This window comes from Plectropomus leopardus, chromosome 17 (assembly GCF_008729295.1).
Source record: "Plectropomus leopardus isolate mb chromosome 17, YSFRI_Pleo_2.0, whole genome shotgun sequence".
NCBI lineage: Eukaryota > Metazoa > Chordata > Actinopteri > Perciformes > Serranidae > Plectropomus > Plectropomus leopardus.
In genome coordinates, this window is record NC_056479.1 from 22,913,541 (window position 1) to 22,941,481 (window position 27,941).

Sequence of the window (27,941 nt, forward strand, 5' to 3'; positions counted from 1 at the left end):
TTAACATGAAAAAAAAAATCTACTTATTGGGGTAGCATAACAATAATACCTGAATATCTGCTGCAAATTGTACTTGCCATTTATGAAACCTGACGGTAGACGTAAACAAAAGATCGGGCAGGTCGTGTGCTCAAAATAAATAATCCCAATCAACTGAAAAATGATCAGGCCTGATACCGATCCTGGCAAACCGATTTTATACAGTCTATAAATAATTTTTAACAATTATTGACAGATTAAAGGATATATTCTAATTTTGTGTCTGTGTTATGAAAACAGGTCAGAAGCCCACATGCACAGTGAAACAGGTTGTTCTTGCTGTAATAATTCCTCCTCTTCATACTGACCATTTTAAGATCACTTCCCAACATGCTTCCTGTGTAAGTGATGGGTGAGTAAGTCTTTGTTGCTACATTTTGTTACCACACTGCATGAAACTCAATAATTTTTTCGAGGCAGTAAAGTCAGACAGCACACGTCACCAAAGCCACAAATGCAAACTTGTCTCCATGAGTTTATCTTTCTAGATGAGCTGATGGATCTGTAATTCGTGCTGAGACAGAGCATCCGCTGCAACTTCACTCCACTCAACAATGGCAGAGTAAAACTTTTACTGCCTGGTAAACAAAACATCGACCTTTGGAGCCAACGATGATGTGTTTATCCGTGTGTTTTGTTACTCGATGACGGTAGTGGCTCCTATTTTCTTCCCGGGCCACGCTCCATGTTTTGACCTTCATCACTGCTTGTTCATATTTTTCGCACCTCGCCCGCGCTCTCGCACTATCGCCTACCTCTATTCTCACAGATACACACACACACACAGCGAGACATCAGCATAACCATGGCAACCATGAGCGAGGCTCCTCAGTTTCCGGAGAAGGCGTCGCTCTTCGAACCCTCTTTTGTGTTGCATCAAAGACTGAGGCCAGACGGGCGGAGTGCGGACGTCAGTGTGACTGCTGAAACAACGCTGTCTGTGCGTGTGTGTGTGTGTGTGTGTATTCCCAGGCTGTTCATGTTTGTGTGTGTGAGCTTTGTGTGTGTGTCATTGGCCAGGCCACAGGGCTCGGGCACAGGAATGCCGGACAGGATGTTGGGAGAAAATTCCAGAAAGAGTTGAGTCAATGCAAAAAAACACACCCTGAGGTGCATCTGACTGTAACGTAGAGACACAGCAGACTCTTAACTGAAACCCCTCGAGTCCAATTTACACACTTGCACACTCTGTGTCTTCTGTCCCTGATTAACTTCTGCAGCCTGTGAAATCTTAGTTTTGTACGCATTTACATAAGAAATTCATGACTGGGCTCACTGATTTCAGCAGGATCTTTGCTCCATGTGTCAAACTCACGTTGAAATGAAAATCAAAGTGTTGAAAATGAGTTTTCCAGAGGTGTGTTTGTTTGTTTCGATGTCGTTTCCCTCTGGGTCGTGTGCCAATGTGACTCCATTAGGCCATCTGTGGAGTGTATCGAGAGTAAACACAAGAACAATCGCTGTATAATCCGGCGACAAACAACAGAACCAAGCAAGAGCTGTGCACAAGTGTGGGCCTTAAAGACCAGAAACAAAACTCCAAAAGGCCCTGCATGCTCTGCTTATGTAGAGGCTGTCGTTACACTGTTATTATGAAGAGGAAAAAATGATGATGTGGGGAAGCAGTGAGTGGCCACCTATGAAAAATGCCAAAGCTTCAGTAATGACAATGTGGCATTTCAGGGATTTTTCTTTGAACTGCTGACTTCATACAAGGAGACAGAGTTGACAAAAATGCAAACTGCATCAGTAGGATCCTTAACATGTTTCCTCTTCTCCACCACTTGGGGCGTTCTTGGAAATTAATGGTAAAATACGTCTTTTAAGATTAGTGCACATAGGCTTTTTTAACACAGAAAAATGTGCTAAAATAGACAATAGACTCATTTCCAACTGCCAGAAGACAAGCTGTGCACACAACTTTGCAGACAAGTATGCCTTTTTGTTTGTTAGTAAAGAGTAGAAAGCAGCATGGAGGCCAGTGAAAAGTAATTATGAATGATGTTTGAGAGACAAATGGTAATTTGTGGAGGCCTGGGATTGCATCACGCTTGAAAAGGGGCATGAAGAGCCACCTGAGAATCGTATTTCTATCACTGCCGATAACCTTAATGGTAATCTTTACCATTGAATCTTAACCCCCAAAACACTTTTTTTTCCAGCTAAAAAGGAATATATATGGATATTCAGTAGTATTTTTAATTGATTCAGGTCCAGCTTTTGACATTTGAGTGCAAAGTATGAAATTTCTACATATTGTGTTATAAATATGCATGGTGACTGCCCTCTTAAGGTTGAAACTTGGCTATAACTGTTAAATTTTGCCACTGGCTGATCCTGGTAGGTTTCATCACTAACCGAGCCCCCTATCACTGCCCAATCACCGCCCTCTCACCAACCAACTACATTTTGTGTACAGAGGGGCAGGGAGGTGCTGTGGATCAAGAGGCGGCATGGTTTGGTGACTGGTTGTGTCTTAGCCCCCATTCCAGTCCTGCCTATTTCTGAAACTTTTTTCACATTCCAGGGAGGAGGCACTTGAGCCAAAAATGGGGGGTTTAGTTCCTCGATTAATACAAAAGCCAGATGTTAGCAGATGTTCATTTTAATTTTTTTTGTCCAGTGGGAAAGGAGCTTAATTAGTATGTTACACTGTATCTTGTTTATTAAATCCAAAGAAAAGTCCCAGTCTTTATGCCAAGTTAAGCAAACAATGCTGAAGGAATCTTTATATTTCTCATAAAAAAATACTGATGTTCAAACATCCTAAACTTTTTGCCAGAAAGGAATATTCAATATCACAGTATGACCAACATGCCAGACAATATCCAGATTCATCTCACTTCAATATAACTCACAGCTTGATTTCTTGTCATCACTTTACCATTAAGTTCAAAGTGTCACCAAATTTTTTTGACCTCCTGTCAGCTTCAAACATCATCATAAAAGTACAATGACAGCAGCTCAGTGAGCATCCTGGTTATGGTTCCATCATTATTACATCATGTTGAAAAGCTTAAATTGGGGCTTGTTGGACATCGATCTCATTCAATTTTGCCTCCATCAAACCTTACAGGTTTTACTATCTGCAGATGAAAGTCTTTTCTACATGTTTGTGTCTGATAGCTCTGCACACTGTGGCCTTTCTTGCCACCTCAATTACACCCTCAGTTATGTACTGAGCAGGAGCTGGACACAGACACAAACAGCCTCGGGGGTAAATATCCAGGATGCAGCGAGGGGCACAGATGTTCCAGACTGAAGGGACCCACTTCATGTGCCTTTAATGAACCCTCCAGTTCACCGCCACACACACACACACACACAAACACACACACAAATACAGACACAGCAACAAGTGGCCACTGCGGAGTGAGAATGAGCCCATAATGTTTAACAGACAAAGATCAAAGGTTGAAAAAATTCATTTAGTGGGACTCATTTAGTAGAGATTGAAAAAAATGTATTTCCTGTTGTTTGTTGTGGAGGGTTCAAGCAATGTCAGATATGTGTTTCGGTGGTTTTGTACGAAAAGGGCAGAACACAAACACTGAGGACAGCTCTCATTTTAAAGTGATTGCTCTTTGAGACAGTTGCAGGAAAAAATACCCAAAACATCATAATCATATTATTTGAGAGAAACGTTTGCAGACTCATAGAAGGGGTTAGGTTTTCCTGATCCCAAAGCTGAGACTGTTTGTCCCCTCACCCACAACAAATGTGCAGCCAGCTGACCGAGCCCACAGCCTGGCAGCATGTGGGTGCAGCTGCCCATGTTATCCATGTTATAGACGCAGAGATTCTCTCTATAGGAAAGCACTCCTTTAGTGATGTATTCAATGTTATTACCGCAGCGGTATACCAGTTTCCAGGCATGCCGTGGTACGAAAACTGATGGTTATCATACCGTGTACATTTGCTTGTCTGTGGTATGGGGAAAAAATGCAACCGGGTGGAAAACCTAACCTTTTTTAGTAATTTTCAAAAGTGAAATTTTTTACACATTTCATTTAAAAAATGGTTTCAAGTTTTAATTATCATAGAAATTATCATAGAAAAGCAACAACGACAAGAAAACAGTCTGATTTCAAATAAAAAATTTGGGATGCAAGATAATATCGGCATGTCGTCAGTATCAACTGATATTGGCTTTAAAATGAAATATCTGAATTGGCAAACAAGCTGACTTTTGCTGATATGCCGAGCTGATGTTTTTTTTGGTTTGTTTTTTTACAAATTGCAAATGCACAAAAACCCCTAGATGAGTATTTTTCTTACTTTGTACAACGAATTAATATTACGTACACTGAAAAGCATGTCTCCATCTGCTGGTGGGGCATCAAAATAAGAGTATGCCTAATATGATGTTAATTCAACTGAGTCAAATGAGTTGTTATGTATCACCACATCGGCTATGTGCAACAAATCCAATGTCATGCATCCCTGTAAAAAGTACGAGAAAATTATCAGGAAATTATTTTTTTTAAAAAAAGTCAAAATGTTGAGAATAAAGTCAATATGGTAAAAGCTAAGGTGAAATCTAGAATATAAAATTGAAATGTTAAGAATAAAGAAAAATAAAGATAAAGTCCAAATTTTGAGGATAATGTGTTAAGGCCAGCAAATTGATTCATTTGATTTATTCTCAAAAGTTCATATTCAGTCTTGAAATGTCAATTAATCCTCGACCTTTGACTTCAATCTTAACCTTCTGACTTTATTCTCATAATGCAATTTATTTATTTTTTTTAATCTTTATTTTATTGCTTTTTTCACCTTCTGCTTCGCCCTAACATCCTGGACATTTTGATATCTTTTTGGAATAAAAAAGGCGATAATAATAATCATATTTCAAAGGGTTTATAAGGGCCATTGTTTCTGATAGTAGTTGTGCAATAGCTGCTGAATACCATCATACCATAAAACCGCGATATATTTTGAGACAGTAAATATCTCATACTGTTGCAACCCTCGCCATTATAAGCATTAAATAATGTTGCAGGTGGAGAAATAAATGGGAAAATGACATGAAAAAATGAAAATGGGATGTGCAGAAACTTATTCAAACTTTGACTCACCTTTTCAGAGCTGATGCTCAGCTTTTTCTCAACGTGCACGTGGATCTCTCCGTTACTCTCCGGGACCGGTGTGGACTCCCTGGATGTCCCCTGCCGCTCCTCCTCCTCCACCACCTCCTCCTCTTCCTCTTTGGCGTACTGCTCATCCCCGTTTACAGTCCCGTCTTCATCCTCCACCACCACCTCCACCACCTCCTCCTCCTCCTCCTCGTCGAAAGGTAACGGGACCCCGTCGGTAACATACTCCTTCAGACACTTCATGTTGTGTTTCTTCAGCAGCTGCTCCGTGTCCGGGTCCACCACCACGAGCTCCAGCCGGCCCACGGTGGCGCGTATCCGGGACACGACCTGCTGGTGGCTCTCGTTCTCCACGTCCTCCCCGTTCACGAACACTAGCCGGTCCCCAGCGCGGAGCCCCGAGGTCTCCGCCGGGCTGTCGGGCTCTACTAACCGGATGAACTGCCCCGTCTTACCTTTCTCCCCGTGGAGGTGGAAACCGTAGCCGTTGTCCCCCTTCTCCAGCGTGCACAGCCGGGGGCGCAGATACTGGCTTTTACTCGGCATGTTAGGCTTCAGTCGCCTTCACACTGCTGCTGCTCAACTGTTTCAATAAGACCGGCTGCTCAGGATGCTGCTGAGGAAGGGTGTGTGTGCGTGTGTGTGCGTGTGTGTGTGTGTGTGTATGTGTGAGTGGTACCCCTTCAAAACACCCAACCCCCGCCCTCTTCTCTTGGAGTCCGTGGGAAACTGGTGCTGCTGGTGTTTCTCCCACTCTCTGGTCCACCTTTACGCACGAGCCAAGTCTGACTTGATCCCGGTGTTAAATCCTCACTGTGACTCCTGCTATCAGACAGCGGAGGTCCTGACCCGAGACTGACTGAACCGAGGCTGATTTAAGTCACAGCTCCCTCTCACAGTGCGCGACAAAAGTAGAAAAGCCACTCAGGAAGAGGGAGGTGCGTTTATAGAACAGCCCAGCTGGCTGCCTCATGCAAAGTAGGGAGGACTGCAGGAGTAAACACAAACCCAGGCTTTCCAGGGAAATACATAAATACATGGGGATGATTTAAGGAAAATATATTAGTGCCATGCATTACGGGGGAAAAAAAATCAGAAGAGGAATCTGTTATTTATTTATTTTCTTTCTTTTTTCTTTGGCATTTTGAACAACAGTTGAAATGCCAAAAAAAGTCGAAATATTGATAAGAGTCAAAATGTTTTCACTCAAGTTAAAATAGAATTTTGAGAGTAGATTCAAAATGTTAAGAATAAAGTCAAATGTTGAATATAAAGTTGAATATTGAGAATAAAGTTGAAATGTTGACAAAATTGAAATTAACAGAATTTCAGCAAATAATGTTGAAATCTTGAAGTCGAAATGTTGGCAAAGTTGGATTGTAAAGAATAAATTCAAAATGTCTAAAATAAAGTTAAAATACCAATTCAATAATTAATTGAAAATGTCAGTCATTCATAATATTGAATATAAACTTGAATGTTAAGGGTAAAGTAAAAATGTTGAATATAAAGTCGAATGTTGAGAATAAAGATGAAATTCGAGAATAATGTAAAATGTTGGATATAAATTCAAAATGTTGGCAAAGAATATGCAGAATTAACCCGAAATGTCAAATTAAGTTAAAATTTAAAAGTTAAAATGAGAACAAAATCGAAATGTGGGGAATAACATGCATTAATGCGAGTAATTTTATTTATTCTCAAATGTTTGCATTCAGTCTTAAAATGTCAACTTAATCCTCCTCATTCTCAAAGTAGTTTTTCAATTTTATTCTCAACATTTCATTTTTCCTCTCAACATGTCAACGTCATTCTCAGCCTTTCAACTTTATTTTCATTATGCTTTCTTTTTAATCTTTCTTTTCTCACTTTTCCATTATGCCTGGCCCTAAAGGGCTCTCATTTAGAGGACTATATAGTGTTTTAATTAAAGAGACATTAGTGTTAGTCACTCCATATGCACAAACCTGGACAGTAAGTCAAAAGTAATAAAACTATAATAATAATAAAATAATTTTAATAATAAATTAACTTTGTAGCTTTCGCCCACATTTGTTTTTTTTTCCCATTTCTGAGCAACCCTTGCTGCACATTTTGTAATATAATTCATAATAACTGCTCTTAATATATCCTATTTTTTGGCATCTTTTCATTTTACAACATTTGCCCAAAAATACTTTTTCACACTTGCAAGCTGTCGTTCTGTTTATCTCCTATAGTGCTATTATTTAGCACAGTCAATTATCAAACACACAATGCGTTAATTATATTGAAAGCATAGAATAGAAGAAATTATCAGGAATTTTTCCTCCTCAGGGATAATAAAGTATCCATCCATTCATCTATTAATGTCTGTTTAGCTTTATAATTTGGCTGGAAGGACATAAAATTACAGTGTGTCAGTCTGTGATATTTCATAGTGATTATGTTGTGACCTTCTAACATTTAAAATGTTTAATTTCTATAATCATCCCCTACTGTGTATATAAAAGAGTATTTTGTCTCAGTAGTGTTTAACATTTATACAACTGTTATTATAAGGGGTTGTGAGCTGCCAGATATATGTAAAATGTTACGCTTTAGTTATGACTTTCTGATATGCAATTTTTCAGATCAGATTAAATTATATTGATCAATATGCTCCGTTTAGTCATTTGAGAACCCTAACAAGAGATTCATGTAACAATAATGACCATTTTAAACCTTTACAGTGTTTTAAAGGCAGTCACCCCGGAGCCCCTCTGGACATTCAGAGATATGAGTGATATGTCTGTAAACATAGAGTCCGTCAGGAAGCCTTCTGAAACTAAACACCTCAGGAAGGATTTGACTTTTCAGCTGAGAATGCTTCCAGGCCCGATAAGAGCACAGAGACAGTATCCCTCAACATCTCCAACCTGGGAATTTAAAGCTACCACAGCTTCAGCGGCGTGTTTAAAGGAATTCAGCTGTTAGTTCAGGCGGTGGGAAGTCATCCAAATGATAAGGTTGTTTTTTCACAGTAAAGAAGATAGTGCCTCCTTAATGTGTCTGCAATGTGACTCATGGATGTGAGTGGGAGAGGAGGTGACCTGCGTTCAGGTGTGCTGCTCAGTAAAGTGAATCATAGATGTGCTCCATGTATATAATGTCCTCTATTGAATATATGGGCTGCCAAAAAGCTTTTGATACAGTTCCTCAGACACATACAGTTCATTCGCCGGGGTCCAGACCTCTGAATCCGCCCACTTAACTGAGTTCTTGTTGACGGAGTGTAAGGAGTTGACAATTCAATCTGATTTCAGACTTCTTACACAGTAGGAAAAAGCAATTAGTGGTAATTGATGCCACTGGAAACTACCAGTGCCCTCTGGATCCCTGCTTGGTCCCGTTTACTTTGTTATTTATACAAATAATTTACAAAATGTGATACAGTCTGATGCATATCTTTTTGCAGAAGACAAAAATATGAAGAATAATCACAAAGGATACTGACATAGCCAATTTTCAAGAAGATCTCTGCAGCATTTGTAATCAGTGTGATCTGTAATTAATATAAATCCAGAAAAATGTAAAGAGTTACACACTGGGAGATCAAATGATAATATACTTCATTATACAATTTCAGATCTGGTGGTTCAGCAAGTGAAACAAAGGAAGAGGATATGAGTGTTGTAATTGACAGTTCCCTTGAATTCCACATGCATATTTTAGAAAAAAAGAAAAAAGAAGTCAAACTCTATGCTGATGATAATCAATAAAACCTTTCAATTTTTTTGCAAAGAAATTATTTTACCATTAAATAAATCCCCATCTTAAATTTGCAAGTTTGGTCTGCCCAGTTGGCCACAAACATTGTAAGAAGTTTATATTTAGTTGAGTTTAGGTTACATCTAATGCCATTGTCAACTTGACATAGAAAACTGATGTAACCGAAATCCAACATATTTCAAATGTCTTATGCCAACATCATCTTGACATAGAATAGTTTGTTTGTAAGTTATAGAGAACATTTTGAGGAGACATTTGAAAATTACATTCGCCTATTCTAGCAGCAGACACAGAGGTGAAATGATTGAGATATATAAGCTTGTTCAAAGAATATATGATGTTACAAATTAGCCTGTCATCCACTTTTGGAATAATAGCTATGGTTTTAGAGGGAGTTACTTAATGTATTTATTCCAATGGGCTATTCCACAGTGTCACAATGTTGACAAATTTATAACAAGTTAATTTTTTGTTTTTCAATTTCAAATGGCATGATTTAACTTAAAGGCTTTTTGAATATGTTCCATGAGTATTTTATAAAAAATGTAAACAATAATCCTCTTTTTTCTTACAGTGTTCTTTTAAGGTGCGTGTACCCCAAAAATATTCTTTTGAAAATTTCTTGAAATTATATTTACTTGGTCTATTCTATGTCAAAAAGCAAAAACATTACAAACAGTTTTTACCAACTGGCGTCAAAAGTGTAACCATTTCCAGTGAGATGAGAGAAAAAGCTTCATCACATTTCAAGGAATAAAAGCATGGATGCTTGAAATAACATGAAAAAGCATGTATATTGGTATATATATATTGGTAAACAAAAGATATGTTGTATAATTCTAAAGCTGATTTTTGATTGTGTGTAATTATTAACTTAAACAAGTATATTGTGGTATTGCTTTCTTGTATGGTTTGTCTGTTGTAGTTGGGGAGTTTGGCGTAGAGGATTTATGTCCTGTACAAAAAACGTTTCAATAAATTTAACATATACAGCATCATTATTCACAAAAACATCATCATCCTCTGAAAAACAGTGAACCTCTATAACAGAATACATTCTTAAATACAGAATCAACATGAGTTTGGCCTCTAATTGATAAAACAGTTTTTTTTCTTTTTTTGTGGTGTGACATACTAACGAATAAACAGGGTCGCTGCTGCCACACAGTGGCTCATTAACCTCAGCACACCCTGTGACTCACGTCCCCTCCCTCCAACACCCCAAACACACACACACACACACACAAGACACACAGACAAGACTGACTTCAATAAAACAACACCACATACATTACAAAATATACTTTTTATATATAATATGATAACAAAGCACTTTTTCATGGCACTTTGTGATCACCGTGACGTCTCAGAGGAAGAGGGACAAATGTGACATTAAGCAAGTTCGACAAGTAAACATTCATAATGAACATAGTACAAAGAAACGAGTTACACGATGTGGTGCAAGAACAAATACAGCTTCGGTACAATTTTGACAACAACAGCCATCATTAAAGGAGACACAACAATGTTTGGGAGAGTGGTGAGCATCTGTGTGTATTTGTGTGTGTGTGTGTGTGTGTGTGTGTGTGTGTGTGTGTGTGTGTGTATAAAAGGCAAATAGCATGCAGATGAATCTCTAACCAAGGATGTAAAATGATGTTTATATCTCTTTGTATGAAGCCTGGTGGGATGATGCTCCAGCACATTTACATGTACAGTACTTTGAATGAAGTTTCACTGGCCCTGAATTGAATGTACAGACAGACACACAGCGGGCGAGCGCCCTCAAAAAGTTGGCTTTATTCTATCTAACAGCAGTACAGATGTGAACAGATGGGATAATTTTAGCTACAATCTGACTGTGAGACTGAAGTCCACTTCTCAAACACACTGAATTGTCAAAGAATAAAATGAAGACTGTAAGGCCAAAAGGGATTCAGTTCACAGCCTGGAAAAACAGGGATGGAAACAAACTAAGAGCTGCATGGCAAAATGCTATATCCAAACCAACAGTCGTATCGATTGTTTATATAAAAACTGTCATTTGTCAAGAGTCGGACCTGCAAACTGCAGGATGGAAAAGGCGACAGTTCTGAGAATATGGCCAAACTTTGCTTTGTGATGCACCGCTTTCAGCCGGGACAAACAAAGCTAAAGTAGATAAGATCACTTTGGAAAAGGTTACTGAACTCAATTAAACAGCAAAATTTCAAGTTACAGCAACTGGAAACTGTTTTATTACAAACATGAGGTCAAGCAGGGTCCTGCCGGTTTTAATTAGGTACTATATACTAATTATATTTTTGTTCTGTACATGTGATCACTTTGATTCTTGTTGCTATACGCTGTTAATATAGATCTCTTTTTAAATGTGCCTGCTCAAATTTAAAAGTTTGGTTCAGCTAAATTTCCTGGGCCCTTCCTAACACTGACAAATAGGCTCCCTGGTCTATTACATATACTGAGCACAGACTGTATAAAAATAATGGATGTAGCCACCGTAACATAACCTATCAGTTAGTAGACACCCTATTTGAGGGGTTCCACGAATTTGGCAGTTTGATTATCGCCATATTGGTGCAGTTTTTTGGCAATTCGCGTCCAGGCTGTTCTGCACTAATCATATGTATACCTATGAAAAGTATTGCACCAGAATTTGCATGTAACTCACTTAATCGTGAAGGCTACAAACACGTGATGAATGTGCTGACAGGAGTAAAGAAGGAAGCAGTTTAAAGAGCAAAAGTCTGCGTAAGGAGGCAGGTTGGGGTGGTGAATGGGTCAAACAAATATAGGACTTTCCTTCTGGAGACTGATGTTTAAGTCCTGTGTGAAACCAAGTGGTTATTTTTAAGGTATCATCATGTTATGTTAAGTAAGGAACTTTATGTGAAGTAAGCAACATGACAATTGTCAACCATGATTTTTTTCTTAAACTAACCTCCATAGAGTGCTTCAGCAAGCTAATGTCACCCTGGTTCCCTCGTAAAAAAGGCCTATGGGATTTTTCCATTGGTTTCAGAATGATTACAGGTAATAAGCTCTGTGGTAAACAAGCATTTGTGGTACTTACGCATTTTGTTCAGCAAGATAATCTTCACAAACTCACACCACTTTCTGGATTTTTGAAGCCTAAATGCAATTGCCAGAAGTAAAAAGCTATTGCTAGGCTAAAATGAACTACTCAGCGTGACGATGTTCTGAAGTCTCCTTTAGCCACTTGTTAGCAACCACATTTTATAAGACATACACAAGCTTCAAAGTTTGCAAGTGGGGTATTTACAGACGTATTTTATGTCATAGAACAAAACGTGAAAGTCTCTTAAGCTTGTCAACCACAGACCTTATTTAAGACATCGAACCAAAAACCTGTTTAAAAATCCGTCACTCTGAGAAGAGGGATCAGGAGGTGGCAAAATGCTAAAAGCTTTCCATGTTTTAAGACTCATTACTGGGGTACTCTATAAGCTTACTTACCCTAACATATGTAACTTTATGTTAATTATGTGACAAACGGGCTTCACAATGTGACAATGCTATAGCCCTTAACAGAAAACTAACTTAACCAGTAGCGGTACCAAGTCATTGGTGCTAATTCATAGGATATCATAGAACCATTACCTGCATTTTTGTAAGATACACAAACTATTGAATGAGGATATGTTGCCGTGCTGGCTTCATTTTTCCAAAGATGTCTCCATGGCTCAAAACTTGATATTAGAAAGAGTCAGTATTGACCTTGATGGCAGTCGAGGTGTCCTGTCAACAGTTTTACAGATGTCCCTCTTATAATGGTGGTCTAAGAGGAAAATGCCTTTTGGGCCAGATTTTTTCCAGTGGCCACTGGAAAAAACTGGAAAAAAAAACGTTGAATGGTGTTCCTAAGAAGTTCTTAGCCATGGAGGCTGCTGCTTGACACGGACCCCTGCTGGTAGCTTAAGCATTTGCAAGCACTGAGAAACAATTTAAATACACAAGGGTTACTTCCCCTAATCAAGATATTTTGTACTGACACTGTAGGTTCGAGCAGAATTTGAGGGTGCAGTTACCCCTTAAGTGTAATATGTCGCAGACACCTCCTACCCCAAAATAATTTTTAAAAATTCTTCAGATCTACATGAACACAGATGCCATATTTTGCATTAACAATGATGAATTTAGATTTCTGCAGCTATGTAAGATAGAATGATAAATGTTTTCTGTTTGTCCCTGCAGATGGATATAGCATTTCAGATTGTAACTCCTGACTTGTAGTTTGATACAACTTTCACCACAAAGACTACAAACATTTCTACGCATGACATAAGAGAGATTTAAATTCACATTTCAGATAAGGGATGGCAGCCAGTCCAGATTCCATTCAAGCTAAAGGCTCAGTGGAGAAGACAAGGTTGTCCACTTCTCAGGTTTGGTGCTGGGATTGGCTTTTCGAAAGAGAGCAGACTTTTGTTTGTTTACCTCATTCCCACTCCCTCCCTCCCCTCCTCTCCTCATCTCTCTCTGTGTGTCTCTCTCTGCCTGGTGATCAGCATCAGCTACATGAGGCCGCAGCAGCCAGACTTGTGCTTCTGAGACTCGATGTAGTCATGTATCTGGAACTTGGGCTCATTCGGCTGCTGTGTCGCTCTGTGCTTCAGCTCCCTGATGGAGAGAGACACAGGAAGTTAGAAACAGAGGGGGTGGATGTGTGGGATGGAGCACAGACAGGGTGAGCAAATCAAGAAAATGAGAAAGGAAAAGGAATAAAAAAGCAAGCGAGCAAGGGAGAGAAACATCTATCTGTGCTAAGATTTAATCAAAAAGCCTCTGGCATGAATCATTTAATCTAACTTGCACTTAAAATACATATGAAGATAGCAAATCACCCACATTACTGTCTGCCACAGCTCTGGGAACGTGCTGTACAATCAGTCATTACCAACCTTTTTTTTATATTTCCTGCCTGTCAATAGGAAAGGTGTGTGCACGAGGAAGTCAGTCACAAGCAGAAATTACACAGTTAATGTTTGGCTCCTCGGGGAGCCTCCAACACGCAAAATCCCAATGTCACAAATCAACAGGACCAAACAAGAAATCAGCCAATAACCATGAGATGTATTAGTTGCAGGAGTCAGAGGGAAGCTTGTGAGCATCAACGCCATGTCAAAGAAAATTATTACGGCCTCGCAGTCTTCTGCGAGTGAAGTTGGTTTGACTCAGTTGTATGCCTCCATAAACAAGTCAAGTTACAGTTTTCATCCAAAAAAATTTCATAAAGGCATTTTTGAGATATTGCGTTCACTATAATGAGACAAATGAGGTCATAGTGACCTTGACTTTTGTCCACCACATTCTTATCAGTTCATTGTTGAGTCCGAGTGGACGTTTGTTCCAAATTTGAGATATCTTGTTCACAAGAACAAGACAGACAAGATTACAATGACCTTGACCTGCAGCCAAAAAAATCTAAGCAATTCATTATTGGGTCCAAGGGGACTTTTGTGCCAAATTTGAAGAAATCCCGTCAAAGTATAATTAAGATATCTTGTTCATGACAATGAGACAGATGAGTTCACAGTGTCCTTGACCTTTGTTCACCAAATTCTTATCTGTTAATTGTTGAGTCCAAGTGAACATTTAAATGCCAGATTTGAAAAAAATCCCTCAAGGTTTTCTTGAAATATCGCGTTCACAAGAATGAGACTGAAACATAATGCCTCCATTCATGGCTATCGTGGAGGAATAAAAATGTTCAGAGAAGAAGACCGTAGTAAACTCAGAGTCTGCAACAAGATAGCAGCTGTATGCACGAAGATTAAAATACAATCCCTTTGTGTGGAACCTCAGAAGCATGACCCTCACTAAACTGAAAATTAATATCATTTTAGCCTTTCTATTACAAGCAGAGAAAGGTGCACTTTTCAGCACAGTATGTAGAAACATTCATTTTCTCACTGCAGAGGATGACATAAAAGAAAATGTAGCCTTTGAAGCGTAAAATACATGTTTTGGGGATCTCTTGTAGATGACTCGAGAAATGACAGAAGTGCAAATAACGTTTCTGTGTGAAGTGTATTTTCTTTGTTTCTTTCTCTTTTGTTAATTTTCATTCATTTTCTCTGATTTATGTGGGTGGCAGAGGGAAGAAAAAGGTCTACTTTACAGACTTTCACCTGTCACTTCTTTACAGCATTTTGTGACCAAATTGTAAATTATGGCAGGGATAAAAATAAGAGAACAGATATCGTGGACACTCAAAGGCGGTGCAACATGCCATAAACATAAAACAGGCATATTTGGTTGCCTATTTAAATATCCGACAGACACTGAGCAATTTATTTGGAGTTGTGCTTCTGTCCACCTGATAAAGTAAGTCAAATTTTCACTAATTTTCAGACTATTTTCAGCTGGTCTGTAGCAGTGCCTCAGTCTTTGTACTTGCGGTCATTTCACCATTTCAGCTGAATGTCACGACTCCCCAGTTGATTGTTGGGTTATTCGGATCACCTGTTGTGCAAGGTGTGGACACTGACTCCTAATTAAGGATTGAGTGCAGCTTGGTGCATTTTTCTCTGGGCCAATCAGGGTGTGGCGATGCACTTTTCTGAGGGCATAACAGTGGTGAGGAAACAGACACTCAGGGCATTCTCATCTTTCCTCCATTGAATGCAGACCTTGTGTTAGCAGATGTCAGCCAGAAACTCTGAAGCAGTATTCACAAAGGTTCAGAGTACAAAGAGTTGCTGCTAGGGACAAATTCTCAGAAAGTTCTTAGAATTGTGACTTTTTCTAAGAATTTCCCCTTGAATTTAAGACTTGATCTGAAGTTAAAGTTATTCACAAAGCATTTCAGCCTGCAAGAGCGTGCCTAAGCTGAAAAACAGTTAGGAGAAGGGAGGGGGACTTTTAAGCAGCTGAAGAGTTTAAGACGATGAGAAAAAGGCAGAAAAACAAAATAGAAATATTTTCCAAATGCTGAATGACAATGAGTTAATAACACACTACAAATTAGATTAGGAAGAATGAGAAAATGTACTCATTTCCCACCCATTGTGATGCAGTTTATCTTATTTCCACTGGGTATCCACATCTTGCAGGCTCACTAAAGGGCATGTCTGTGACAACCAATCACATCTGTTAAAAGGCCATGTTACATCATACCTAGCAACAGGGTCAACCACTCCTCCTGACTACAAAAAAAGTTTTTGTCCCTTAGTTGCCCTGAGAATTTTCTGAAATCACTCCTAAACTAGCCCTCCTTGCTAGCAATTTTAAGTGAGGATCTCTGAGTGTTTGTGAATACAGCTCCTGGTCTCTCGGCCCTTTCGAGACTATTAGCTGGCCTTTGCTATTCTGTGCATGCTGAAACCGAAGTGGAGGGAATATTAAAGAACACCTTTCCATTAGGTGAGTTGCATCAGGGCAGTTCTTGGTGTTTTAGTGCGAGACTTTTTCCTTGCCTAATGATCCCCTAACGCCTGCGGGCTTTATATTGATTTTGTTTATTGGTTCATTTCATTGAGACCCAATATGGCCCCTTCCACATACACAAACACATTTGTTTATTATTAGAGAGGCATTCGTTTATTGTTATTAAGAAGCCATTTTTCATTGTGAAGGCTCCTGTAAGATTTGTTTCTACAAGAGAATATTTCTGTTAGTGAGTGCAAATGGCAAGTACAAAAAGATAATCATGCGTAATAGTATTCTTTCTGTTATTTTACTACACTAAGAGTGGTTATAGTGTCTTGAGTTAACTTAATGAACTGTATTCCTTTTAGTGTTTATTTTTGTTGTCCTCACGTCTTTTGGGCGGATTATGTATCATTAATACATAAGCCATATTTGCTTTTTACGCACAGAGTTTGCATACGTGCAGTGGTGAGTGTGGTTGTAGTAAGGTTTGCACCGCACCTCTCCTTCTCTCTCCTCTGAGCAGGGTGGAGAAACACTTTGAGCTATAGCTGAATGCAAAATGTGTCTTTCATACTGAGCTAAAATGAAACAATGGTTTTGAACTTTAGTAAATTACGTAAATGAACAGTCTCATACTGCGTTTTTGTTTATGGTGTGTAGTGTTTTGCCGTGGCTCAGCCACTGCTCTTATGGGAGCTCAGCAGAGGGCAGAGAGAGGCAACTGAGTGGAGAAGTGTTGACGAAGGTTGGGCTCAGTGTTGTATACATTAAATTAAAACACCTGTGTGAGAGCTGATATAAAACAAAGTCTCTAAAAGCTAAATGTTCCCGATCCCAATCAATCAAAACATGCCTCAATCTGCCCTGATACCGATCTTTGAGAACAAATCAGGACATCCCTAATAATGATTAGGATAATAATACTAGCAAACAATATAAAACAAAACAGAATAAGTACACTGAAAAAAATAATAAAGAGAGAAATCAAAAGAGACAGAGGAGTTGACACCACTAACCTCAGACTTCTTCCTGACCTGCCAAATCTGGGGAACCTGTACTGCCACAAGTCAGCAGCTACTTGTTAATTTTGGCTGTCTGCTATGTTAAGTGTAGAGCGTACAGAGGGGTTTTAGAGCTTTTACAGTGACTGCATAATGCTGGAAACATTATGAGACCTAACCAAAGCAATATCACTTTGGGATGGAAAGCCAAAACTAAGGTTAAGGAAATGCTATGTGGAGATGGAGAGAACTGCGGAGTCAGGCGGTAAGTCTCTGAGCAACACCTTTTAGTCATTTCAACCACCACTAATGTAAAAACATTGATTTTATGCAGCTGTAGGACTTACTTTGCTACAGCGAGAAAGGCCAGCTCCACATTGACTCCTGTCTTCGCACTGGTCTCCATAAATGGTACACCATATTCCTGCAATGGAAAAACATTAGGGGAACAGGTGGAGTGTCTGTTGTAGAGATGATGATCCAAATGAGCTGTCATGCATTACCTTCGCCAGCCTCTCTCCTTCCTCTGTCTTCACAACCCTCTCTGCAGCCATGTCTGACTGTAAAACAACAACGGGGGGAGAAAAAACAAGTCATCATAGCAGAGGTGAAGGGTCACAGATTCACCACGCCATTAGCTACAGTGAGAAACCATCGTGTAAACCCGCACGTCCCTCTTATCTGCCGCCAGCTGCTGAGCCAGAGCTCCTTCAGACTGATGAGATGTCAGAAACTCCACCTCTAGCAAAAGAGCAGCGCTCCCACAGACTGATGCCTCAAGTCCTGCTACTCTCACAGCCAATGATCTAAGCCGCTGCTGTGTGACATCTCTGACCCTGGAGAAGGGTGAGTCCTCCCTGAGCCACCAGAGGGAGCTTAGAAATATATCAACAGTGACTGCTGGTTGCAATGAGACATGAAATTTTCTCCTTTCATCACCAGCAGCATTGTGGAGGAAATGGTTTCATGCAAGGGAAGCTTGAAGCAAGTGATAAGTCATTTTTGCAGCAGGTTTTGAATGAGTAACATTGGGCAATGGTTAAGAAATGAATGTGTTTATGTGGACAATTCTGTTAATGACTGACTTTATTTTCACTGCAAGAAAATACTTCTCTCAGACAGAAAAAATCAAGACACACAAACACAACATTTACTTGTAAATGTTAAAATAGGAAAGCAAGAGTTTGCATTCATGTATGTGCTGCACAGTCGAGGCATTTTCTGGCCTCTTAGCATTGAGATGTCTGTCTAAGTGTGATAAGAGCGTGTTAAAATTGTGCTAAGAGACCAGTTATCCTCCTGATCTTTTTTATGTAGCGCAAAAAAGGAAGCATCGCTCACCTTGTTGCCGAGCAACATGATGACCACATCCTTCTGGGCATACTCTTGTATTTCAGTCAGCCAAGCCTTTGAAAGTAAAAAAGACAGACAGATACAGGAGGGGAGGAGAAAGAGAGATTGGTCTATAAACAAAACAAATACCACCACTTAAAGTCTGCATTTTCGCTCTCCTCCTGAGCCGTGCATTATTACCATCCTCCAATCAATCACAGTGAGACTGAGTCACTCTTATCCTTGAACATTTTTATTGCTTTTCATTACTGAAACTGGGAACTGTGTAGTGAAGCAAACGATAACATCATGTCATTTCCAAAGAGGGCTTTGAGAAAATGTTGGAGGTCCTCGAAGCACTTTGCATGTAAACAGACAGAGTGAGGCGTTCAGCTTGAGAGGGTTTAGGAGGTGAAAATGAAAAGAGAAGAGAGAGAGAGCGAGATTGGGAGGGAAAAGTAATTTGATACAGCCTTACCCTGATATTGTCAAACGACATCTTGCTGGTGATATCATAAAGCAGAAGTAACGCTGTAAAAGGAAACAGAAAGCCTTTATTGTTATCTGCACACAGTCTTATGCAACACAAATAAACACCTACATTCACTTTCTATGCACAATAATAAAAAGTAACATCTCAGCCAGGTTGCAGCCTTATACCTATACCATCCGTTCCCACACGCAAACACAGAGAAAGAGAGCACAAGGAAGTGAAATATAAAAAGCAAAGGTCACCCTGGGCATCTCTGTAGTAGGCGTGTGTTACGCTTCGGAATCTCTCTTGGCCAGCTGTATCCCAGATCTGCGTAACAAACCACATAATTACACAGCAGCTAACGTGGGAAAACTGAACATCCTGAACTATCCACACAGAAAATCCTCCACAGCCAATGACTAAAGCAGAAACATGCCATTATAGCATACTGCACTGCAGAGCCAAAATACAGGAACTATATATGCTGTCAAAACTGTGGTTAGAATCTGGCTTCTTTTAACAGAGAAAAAATGTAGGTTTATTGTTTAAAGAAAACCAGCTAAAAACCAAACTGTCAGAGAGTCAAATTAAGCTAAATCAAGCTGGGTAGTTGGACAAGTGAGCTGCAAAAGCTAAATTTACTTTTGCACCTTCTAAATGTTTCCTGTAATACATCAACAACATCTTGGTAATTTAGTTACTTATCCATTACAGGGAGGTAGATCTCATGAAGAATAAAAAAAGGTAAACTGATCCTGCTAGCGGGTGAGCTAAGTAATATATCTTAGCAGAGAGGGAAAATTGTACATCTAATGCAGACTAAAGCAGGCACATACCGTTTTTGCATGGGCCTACTGCCCTACAAAGCCAAAATACCAAAATGTGTTTAGTCAAAATGTATTTAAGACCAAAATCTGACTTGATTAAAATAAACAAAACAATTATATTTCAAAAATCCAAGTTAGCTAGAGCAAAATTTAGGTAGTTAGGTAGTCTGCTGGTCGGGTAAATTAGCTTCTAGCTGATAAAGCTAAATTTACTTTCGAATTTCCTTTATTGTTTCTTGTCAATGAAATACATCAATTGTAATGAACATTTAAGTAATTTTGTTATAATCCCACATAAATTAGGTTGATATGGCCATAGTGGCTAAAACAGCTAAACTAAGCATGCTAGAAACTAGGCTAAGGATAGCCTAGCTTAGTAGAGTGGAAAAATTAAAATAAAAACAGCAGTCGAACAACTAACACTGAAACATTACAAAGTCAAATGTACAAATATACACACAATTTTGTTAACACAGGGTTCTGACTTGTTGAAAATCAGATAGTCATGCTAAGAGGTAGGCTAACTACCCTAGCTTAACAGAGCAAAAAGTAGCAAAAATTGTAATTGCAGGTTTGGACCCTGGTGGAGCTATCAACTGTAACTAATAAATTGTTTTCGGGCTACATTAAGGTATTTAGGCATACTAACAAAAAGCAGATATAAAGCTGAAAGAATACATTTTATTCATTGTAATTCTGTTTTCCCTAAGTTTTTAGAGTGCAGTTTTGAAGTCGTATCTATATGGGCAAATAATTAAAAAATATATACAATTACATCACCACATCCTATCAGTTTGTCACACTGTTTATCCAGTCAGACTGAAAACTTTCAAACCTTTTCCTTCTACCTCAGCATAGTTGTAGCTACTGTTCTCTGCCTCCTTACAGTGTAAAATCATGGTGGTAGAGTCTATTTTGGAATTAATGTTCAAGGTCTGTGTGAGAAAAAGGAAGGAAAAATCTAAGGTTTTACACGAGCTAGCAGAGGAATCTAATTTTGTCACCTCCCACTCAGTGTTGAATGAACAGGTTATGATGATAGACGAGAATGTGCCTTGCATTAACAGCTTGCTGCTGTCACATCACCCTGCAGAACTGCTCACATTACTACAACATCTGAGATTTTGATCTGATTTGCAATGCAAACAATGACAGCCAATTTAGGTTAACTATGATTTGTAAATTACCTTTCAGGTTATTTTTGATTTTAGATTATCTGCCAGAGGGATGAGATGATTTGACATTCATTGAGCTAAAATGTAGACAGAAAAAGTCCATGTTCTCACCTGGAGTTTGACTTTAAGGTTGTCGACATCCACCACTTTATTCTGCAGACATGAAAAGAGCCGTGAGACACTGACAACCCACCATATGCTTTAAAGACTGGAGTGCTGCGAAATCTGCACAGAAATAAATGACGAACATCACGGCGGACTAAAAAAAGCTGAGACTTAGCATGTGGTTAAAAGAAACAAGACAACTAAAAGTGGTTTTGTATGCTGGCAGAGAAAGAAATTTGCAACACCCACACAACAACAAGGTCCTGGGATTAGACTTAATTACACAACAGTGAGAAAGACGACTGGCAGCATAACAACTGACTCCCCCGTTAATTTCCTGCAGCCCCGTAGGGTGCCCTCTGATTTCCTACGGAGGAAAGATTGACCTAAAGAAAAAAAATCTAAATGTGAATGTGAATATGTTGATTTAAGAGCAAGGTGGAAATACAGGTTCAGGTACCATGCAGAATTTGACATGCATGCTCAAACATGCAACAAAAAACACTCCCATGCTGTGTCATTTGAGTTCATGTTATCGCGACTTGCTGTAGCAGCAAACCAGGTCACAACCTCGCACAGCAAAAACCACTCAACAGAAATGGAGGAAGTGCGACGAGAAAATATTTTGCAGCACTTCCTCGATCACTTCATCACGCTGTATCAGTGACAGGTCATCTCAAACAGCCACTGCCTTTCCTGTTAAAGCACAAAGTGCACCCAAAAGAAACACAGACGGAGCTACACACACTGTAAAATCTTGATTTAACTTCAAATCTTGGAAACCAATTTCCTTGAAAAGGAAAAGTAAATATTACTTTTAATCTTAATATATTTGTACTTTACATCTAGGTGTTACGTTTACTTAAAAATTAGCAGTATTTCCTTAATTTTTATGAAGTTGTTGCAACTAAAAAAGGACAAATGACCTTGTTTCTGTAAGTTTTAGCAACTTCAGTAAATCACTAGAAGGATTTTGCCAATCAGAACGTTTACAAGCACAGACAAGTTGAGTCACACTTACAGCTTGATTAGGCTATTAATTAAACTACTGACCTTGTCCCAGTATACAAAAATCAATTTACTGGCGGAAGTCTGTCCGACTCCACCACAGTAGGTCGAGATATGCCCCCTTTCAGCTAGTTGAGCCCGAATCACGATGTTTATGCACGTAATTTCACATAACGGCGCTGAGCAAATTCTGCCGTAATTGATTAGTTTTCAATCCACCTAAAAAGATTGATATCAGTTTAAGCATACATTATATTTAGAAGTACGATTTCAGTCAGACTCACATGTTTGAAAGTCCAGTTTTTGTCCGATTAAAACAATAATATGACTTTTTCTAACATCATGTAGCCTAAACGTACTAACTGATGAAGTTTTGAGATCTGCGAGTTCCTTTTTGTTAACATGTTTAAGAAAATACAAATATGACTAGTTTGCAACTAGCAGAATACACATGTATAGCAAAATAAACTTTGTTAACTGAAGTTGCTAAAACTTCAAAGATTGATTTAATGAAACTTGTCATTTTTAAGTTGCAACAACTTCACAATGTTAAGTAAATATAACTCAGTTTTAATCAAACTTAACAATTAGATATAAAGTAAACACAAATTATGACTAATAGTTATATTTACTTACAGTTTCAAGGCAATCAGTGACCTTGATTTTTTTGGGTAAAATCAGCTTGACAGATTTTACAGTGCATTGCCAAAAGAAACCTCTGCGATGTGCATAAGACCTAAAGCTGCCACCTGCTGAATCCTCTGCCTTTGCCAGAATGGACATGGTTCAACCCCTGCATTAGTTGCCATGGGTTTCCATCTTTCCCTCAATTATGACGTGAGAGGGAGCCTGCATGCTGAGTAACTGCTACAAGGAAGCATGCCGAAAATAGACCGGCCATGTTACAAGCTGCCACAACAGCCTGTCTGCCTATCCATGCAGGGAGGACAACCTCAGCATATTGACTCAACTGCTCCTCTCCGTTGACTCTGTTTCTAAGCAGCTTTTCCCCTTCTTCATAACAAGAGAGAAAACAGTAATGGCTTACATTAAGAGCTATTCTTCTGAATGAATAGTGTGACACTGAACCCATTATGTTTTTTGCATATTTAAGCCAGTGTCAGCTCCCTTTGTAGTGTGTTTTATGAATGGAAACTGCCTGCAGTACTTGTTGCTTTTGCTTGAGTGGTGGCATGATGAAATGCTCAAGCTTCTGATCAGTCCATATAGCTCTGTCTGTCAGACATCCATTACGCTCCCTAATGTCTGCACCACCATCCAAAGAAGACAGTACATCACTCTGGCTAATGCAGCACAATTTCCTCCACAAACCACCCCTACTTGACTTGCCATTAGTGTGAGTGTTTTTCCTTGATTGGAGGGAAACAGGAGGTCGAAACATTTGCTCCAAACAGCCTATTCACATGTTCATCCCACCAGAGGAGGAGATACTGTACAGTAGAAATCTGCTCCAAATTCAGTGACAGTCAGTGTGTGGGTCTGCGTATGTGTGTGTGTGTGTGTGTGTGTTAGTGCATGAGGTATATGTGACTAGGAGCTCGTCTGTCAGCACTGTGACTCCTCCAGGACCGAGCTGAGCTGCAGCCAATCTGTCCAGGAGACACAGACGTGGGCAGGCACCTGCCAAGGCATTTATGAAGGCATCCGCAGAGCCTCGCAGCACAAGTGGTCTGTGAACTTGACTGATTGGCAAGAGGATTTGTACATTTGGCGCAGTGACTAAGTGTTCTGCTCGGAAATAAGGTGATAATTGGTCGCTCTAACAAGTGGGTCCCTTGTTGCTTTGAACATATCATTAAGGCTATTTTTCGGAAATATTTTCTCATAATAGTAACAAGCATATAACACAAACACAGAAATAATGAATAATAAGTCATTCTGTGAGTCGATTCAGCAGCATCTCTCTCTCACCCTAAAGTCTATTCCAACGGTGGCTATAAAGTTGCCTCCCAGAAATGCCCCATCTTTAAAGCGCACCAAGACGCACGTCTTCCCCACGGACGAGTCTCCCAGCAGCATCACCTAGAGCAAACCCACCACCAGAGAAGAGGGACAGCAAGTTACAGAGGGACAAAGACATGACTGACAGCTTATACATGATGGCAGGATAAAAAAATACAATCCTCCCTGAAGAGGAAATTAAAGCGGAGGAGCGTGATGCATAAATCATTTTGCAATTAAAGGTCCAGTGATTTAGGGAGATATATTGCCAGAAATGGAATATATTATAATAAGTATGTTTTCTTTAGTTTAACAAATAACAATGCAAACCATCAAAGAAAGGGAGCCAGAATTAGCTACCTCAAGTTAGGTTAGCAGCTAGTTGCAGAGGCTGAATTTACTATTGTAGCCTACCCTTAGTTTTTTCCTCAAAATGAAATACAGAAGTAATACTTCCTTCACATCTTGGTAATTTAGTTATTAATCCCACACAAAAAAGGCAGATCTGGTCAAAGTGTATTAAAAGGGCTATACTGGTCATGCTGTAAAGTATGCTAATCGGTCAAGCTTAGCAGAGTTGCAAAACTGAGCAACCTCACAGCAATCCAAAAGTATTTACCAGTATTTAAATATGTATACATTTGTTAACACTGGACTCTGACTTTTTTGAAAACATTTTTTAAAACATATTTATGCCATCTGATCATATTTTTTTCAAAGAAGACCAAACCTTCTAAGCAAGAGAGCCAGCTATTTCAACCATGCTGCCTAGATAAGTTACGAAATGCATTACTTATAAGTAATTAACATCTTGGTAATAAAGGTGTTCGTCTCACATAAATAAGGTTGATCTTACAGAACAAAAACGGCTAAATAAGTCATGCTAGAAGATAGGCTAAGTAGCCTCACTTAGCAAGTGCCTAATGTTAGCGGTTTACTTCTGGCAATTGCATTTACACCTTAAAAAATCATAAAAGTGGTGTTCATTTGTGAAGATTACCTTCAACATGTAAACTTAGAAACTTTTGTTTGCAGCTGAGCGTATTTACTGCAATAATCCAAAATTCAATGGAAAAATCCTGTTGGCTTTTTTCTAGGGAATAGGGTTATGTTAACTTCTGTGTTCATATGTTATTCCTAAACAACTCCATACAAAAGCATTGCAAGCATTTTCATGTTTTTGCAATGGCCACCACAGTTAGCAGCTCCTCTGCAACGATCAGCGTCAGTTTGTAATTTGGGAGACTTATGCTTATAATTGCAACAGCTGGTTGCAGTCTTAAATCCTCTCCACTAGGTGCCACTAAATCCACCTAAATCGTACACAGTGGTCCTTTAAGTATAATAATATATTATATTTCACAACTGTGATCATGATGTTTGAATCAGATGATGATGGCAACATCTTGTTTTCGTAAAATTTCACTTCACTTTTCTTATGCCATGGGAACCACAGGCAGCAGTGTTACCCACGGTGTGTCTGAGCTGCCACTAACATGTGACACTCTATTCTGGAGAGACGAATCAAAATGTTGCTGTTATTTTAATTTTTCCAAGCCAAAACTAATCAATATAATCACAACAACAGGGTGTGTAATTATTCAAACCATCCAGCACACATTGTTATTCCCCCATTGTGAGTCATAGCTGCCTCAGTGTGCACATAATAATGCAATTAAACTTGAATTTAAGTTTGTCTTTTGTCTGTGGCTCTTAGACAGTTACAGGTGTGCCCGTGCAGCTTTTATAAATGTTTAATGGGAGGGAGCAACAAGTACACCCTGAGCAAATATTTGCGTGCACAGAAGGACGGACAAAGCGACCTCGAGAGATTTAAAGGCTCAGAGAGACTTCTTAAATTAAAGCATCAGGTCGAGTTGTGTGCAAACAATGACCTTTTTAATGCATTAGGTCATATTAGTTAAAGATTTTCACTCATTATGCACAGTCTCCAGATGTTGCTGCTGCAGGTACACCCAGTTGTTTCTGTGTCAAAGCTACATTTAGACACCTGTTCCTCCAGCACAAAGAAGAAAAACCAACACACAAGACAAGACGGGAATACACACCTTGAAGGCAATATCATAATACTCGTTAATAGAAGCGCATCTCTCCAACACATATTTTGACGTCCCGTTTTTAGCCTGCTTGTCCGTCAACGATGTCTTCCTCGTGGACATCGCAATGCCAAGAAGAGAGCGCGGGCTGAGGACGCCAAACCACAGTTATATCTCTCCGAAAGATGTGTCCAAGAAAGAAAAGACGCGCACGGTTTATCAGCCGCTCAGTCCCGGTCTCCGCCAGCCTCCAGCTCCTCTGCTCGCATTACTGCTGCGCGTGGCCACAAAATGATCACCAGGCGCTTCCCGAGGAGGAGAAATTTTTTTTAAAAAAAATCACACCTTGATATGTCAAAAACACGGAAGCGCCGGGTAAAAACTTGAAAAAACAAACCAGCAGTGGCGTCTACATCCACCAGTCAAGAAAGAAAGACTGACGGCAAACAGGCGGAAACATTTCTCTGCATCCTGGCGTGGGCAGATGATTAACTGAGCACGTGAGGACGTCGGCAGCTACTGTGTTTTCTTGTGAGTGAAAACATCAGTCTGTCTCTCAGGCTGACATTGTACCCAATGACAGCTGCAGGGGTCAAGCGCGCGGATGGCTGACTCATCCGCCACAGGTGGTGCTCGATCATTGAGAGGGTCAGAAAAGGAAGAGGAGGAGAGAGGCTGATGTGTGAGCTTTTAGTTTAAATATACTCCATGTACAAGATGAATTTTCCCCCCAAAGAAAACTGTTGTTGGTGCGTAAAATTGCGCACGAATCGTTTCCAAAACCCATTTTCCAAACATGTTTCCTTTCCAAAAATTCTCACAACACCATCTTATGTGATCATATACTAGCTCCACTAATTTCTTATTATTGCTTCTTCACCAATCTTTATTTTCTCCTTTTGAATCCATCCTCACCAACAAACAATTATCCAAGTCTCTTCTCCTCAAGAACAAATGACTCTATAAATACCCCCAAATCCCCTCGTTTAATTAGCATGTCATACATGTCTAAAATGGTTTCACCGAGTCTCAGAATGAATCTTTTCCTCGAGTGTTTGTCTCCCCCCAGTGTTAAAGTCAAGTCCTCGCTCCTTCCCACACTGACAGGACTAATGATACATGGTTAGAGATCACTCATGTTATGTAATCTCTTGTCTAAACACATGAACTCATCACTCTGTGTCAGGGCCAGCTGCAGGCAACATCTCACCCCTCTGACATCAGTGTGGTGATGAAACGCTCATTTGTAGATGGAGCTCATTGAATGGTTGGCTTATGAATAGGGTCAAAGACACGTTCCTGTATGTGCCCTCTTGACTGCTTTATATTGATGGTACTTTATATGAAATGGTTGAGGAGAAGTGCATCTAAAAGAAAAAGCTTTACATGTTAAAGTTTGAGCCGAATGAGCCGAAACAACCAACCCAGGACAGATTTTTCACCTTGTGTGCATTTAAAGGGACACGTAACCACCAAATTTAAAATGTCATGACTTTTCTTTTATCTGCAGTGCTATTTATTGGTCTAGATTGTTTTGGTGCAAGTTGCAGAGTGTTGGAAATATCTGCCATAGAGAAGTCTGCCTTCTCTCCACTATAAAAGTATAAAATTGGCTTTGCTATTTCGCATTAACATGAGCTTGTGGTTGTGGATGATTCAAGCTTAAAAAACACCCTCCAGAAAAACGCACAACAGAAACAAATAAGTCACTCTGCTGCG

General features: G+C 39.4%; 2 protein-coding genes across 2 annotated transcripts in view; both read right to left on the minus strand.

Moving 5' to 3' along the window:
• LOC121956509 (Na(+)/H(+) exchange regulatory cofactor NHE-RF1-like) overlaps window positions 1-6,036 on the minus strand; it is a 36,291-nt gene extending 30,255 nt beyond the window's left edge. Inside the window, exon 1 of the mRNA XM_042504766.1 lies at window positions 5,118-6,036. Within this exon, the coding sequence (XP_042360700.1) occupies window positions 5,118-5,681 (564 nt within the window). The 5' untranslated portion in view covers window positions 5,682-6,036. The remainder of the gene's footprint in view (window positions 1-5,117) is intronic.
• Window positions 6,037-10,172: 4,136 nt separating this feature from the next.
• Window positions 10,173-26,833, minus strand: LOC121956568 (ras-related protein Rab-37-like). Its single transcript, XM_042504843.1, has 9 exons — window positions 26,235-26,833; window positions 24,136-24,246; window positions 21,202-21,243; window positions 19,349-19,415; window positions 19,092-19,144; window positions 18,623-18,688; window positions 17,785-17,841; window positions 17,629-17,705; window positions 10,173-13,526 (listed from the first exon to the last, which is right to left on the minus strand). The coding sequence occupies exons 1-9, from the start codon at window positions 26,343-26,345 to the stop codon at window positions 13,421-13,423; spliced, it is 690 nt and encodes a 229-aa protein (XP_042360777.1). The 5' UTR covers window positions 26,346-26,833; the 3' UTR covers window positions 10,173-13,420.
• Between the last annotated feature and the right edge of the window lie 1,108 nt (window positions 26,834-27,941).

Bases quoted from the DNA above. Each gene is read 5' to 3' on its own strand.
- LOC121956568 (XM_042504843.1), bottom strand. From the start codon at position 26,345: ATGTCCACGAGGAAGACATCGTTGACGGACAAGCAGGCTAAAAACGGG. The intron at 19,145-19,348 runs GTGACCTTTGCT...TTCCTTTTACAG, and splicing joins CTACTACAGAGATGCCCAGG to CGTTACTTCTGCTTTATGAT. The intron at 17,842-18,622 runs GTGAGCGATGCT...GTTGTTTTACAG, and splicing joins TCATGTTGCTCGGCAACAAG to TCAGACATGGCTGCAGAGAG.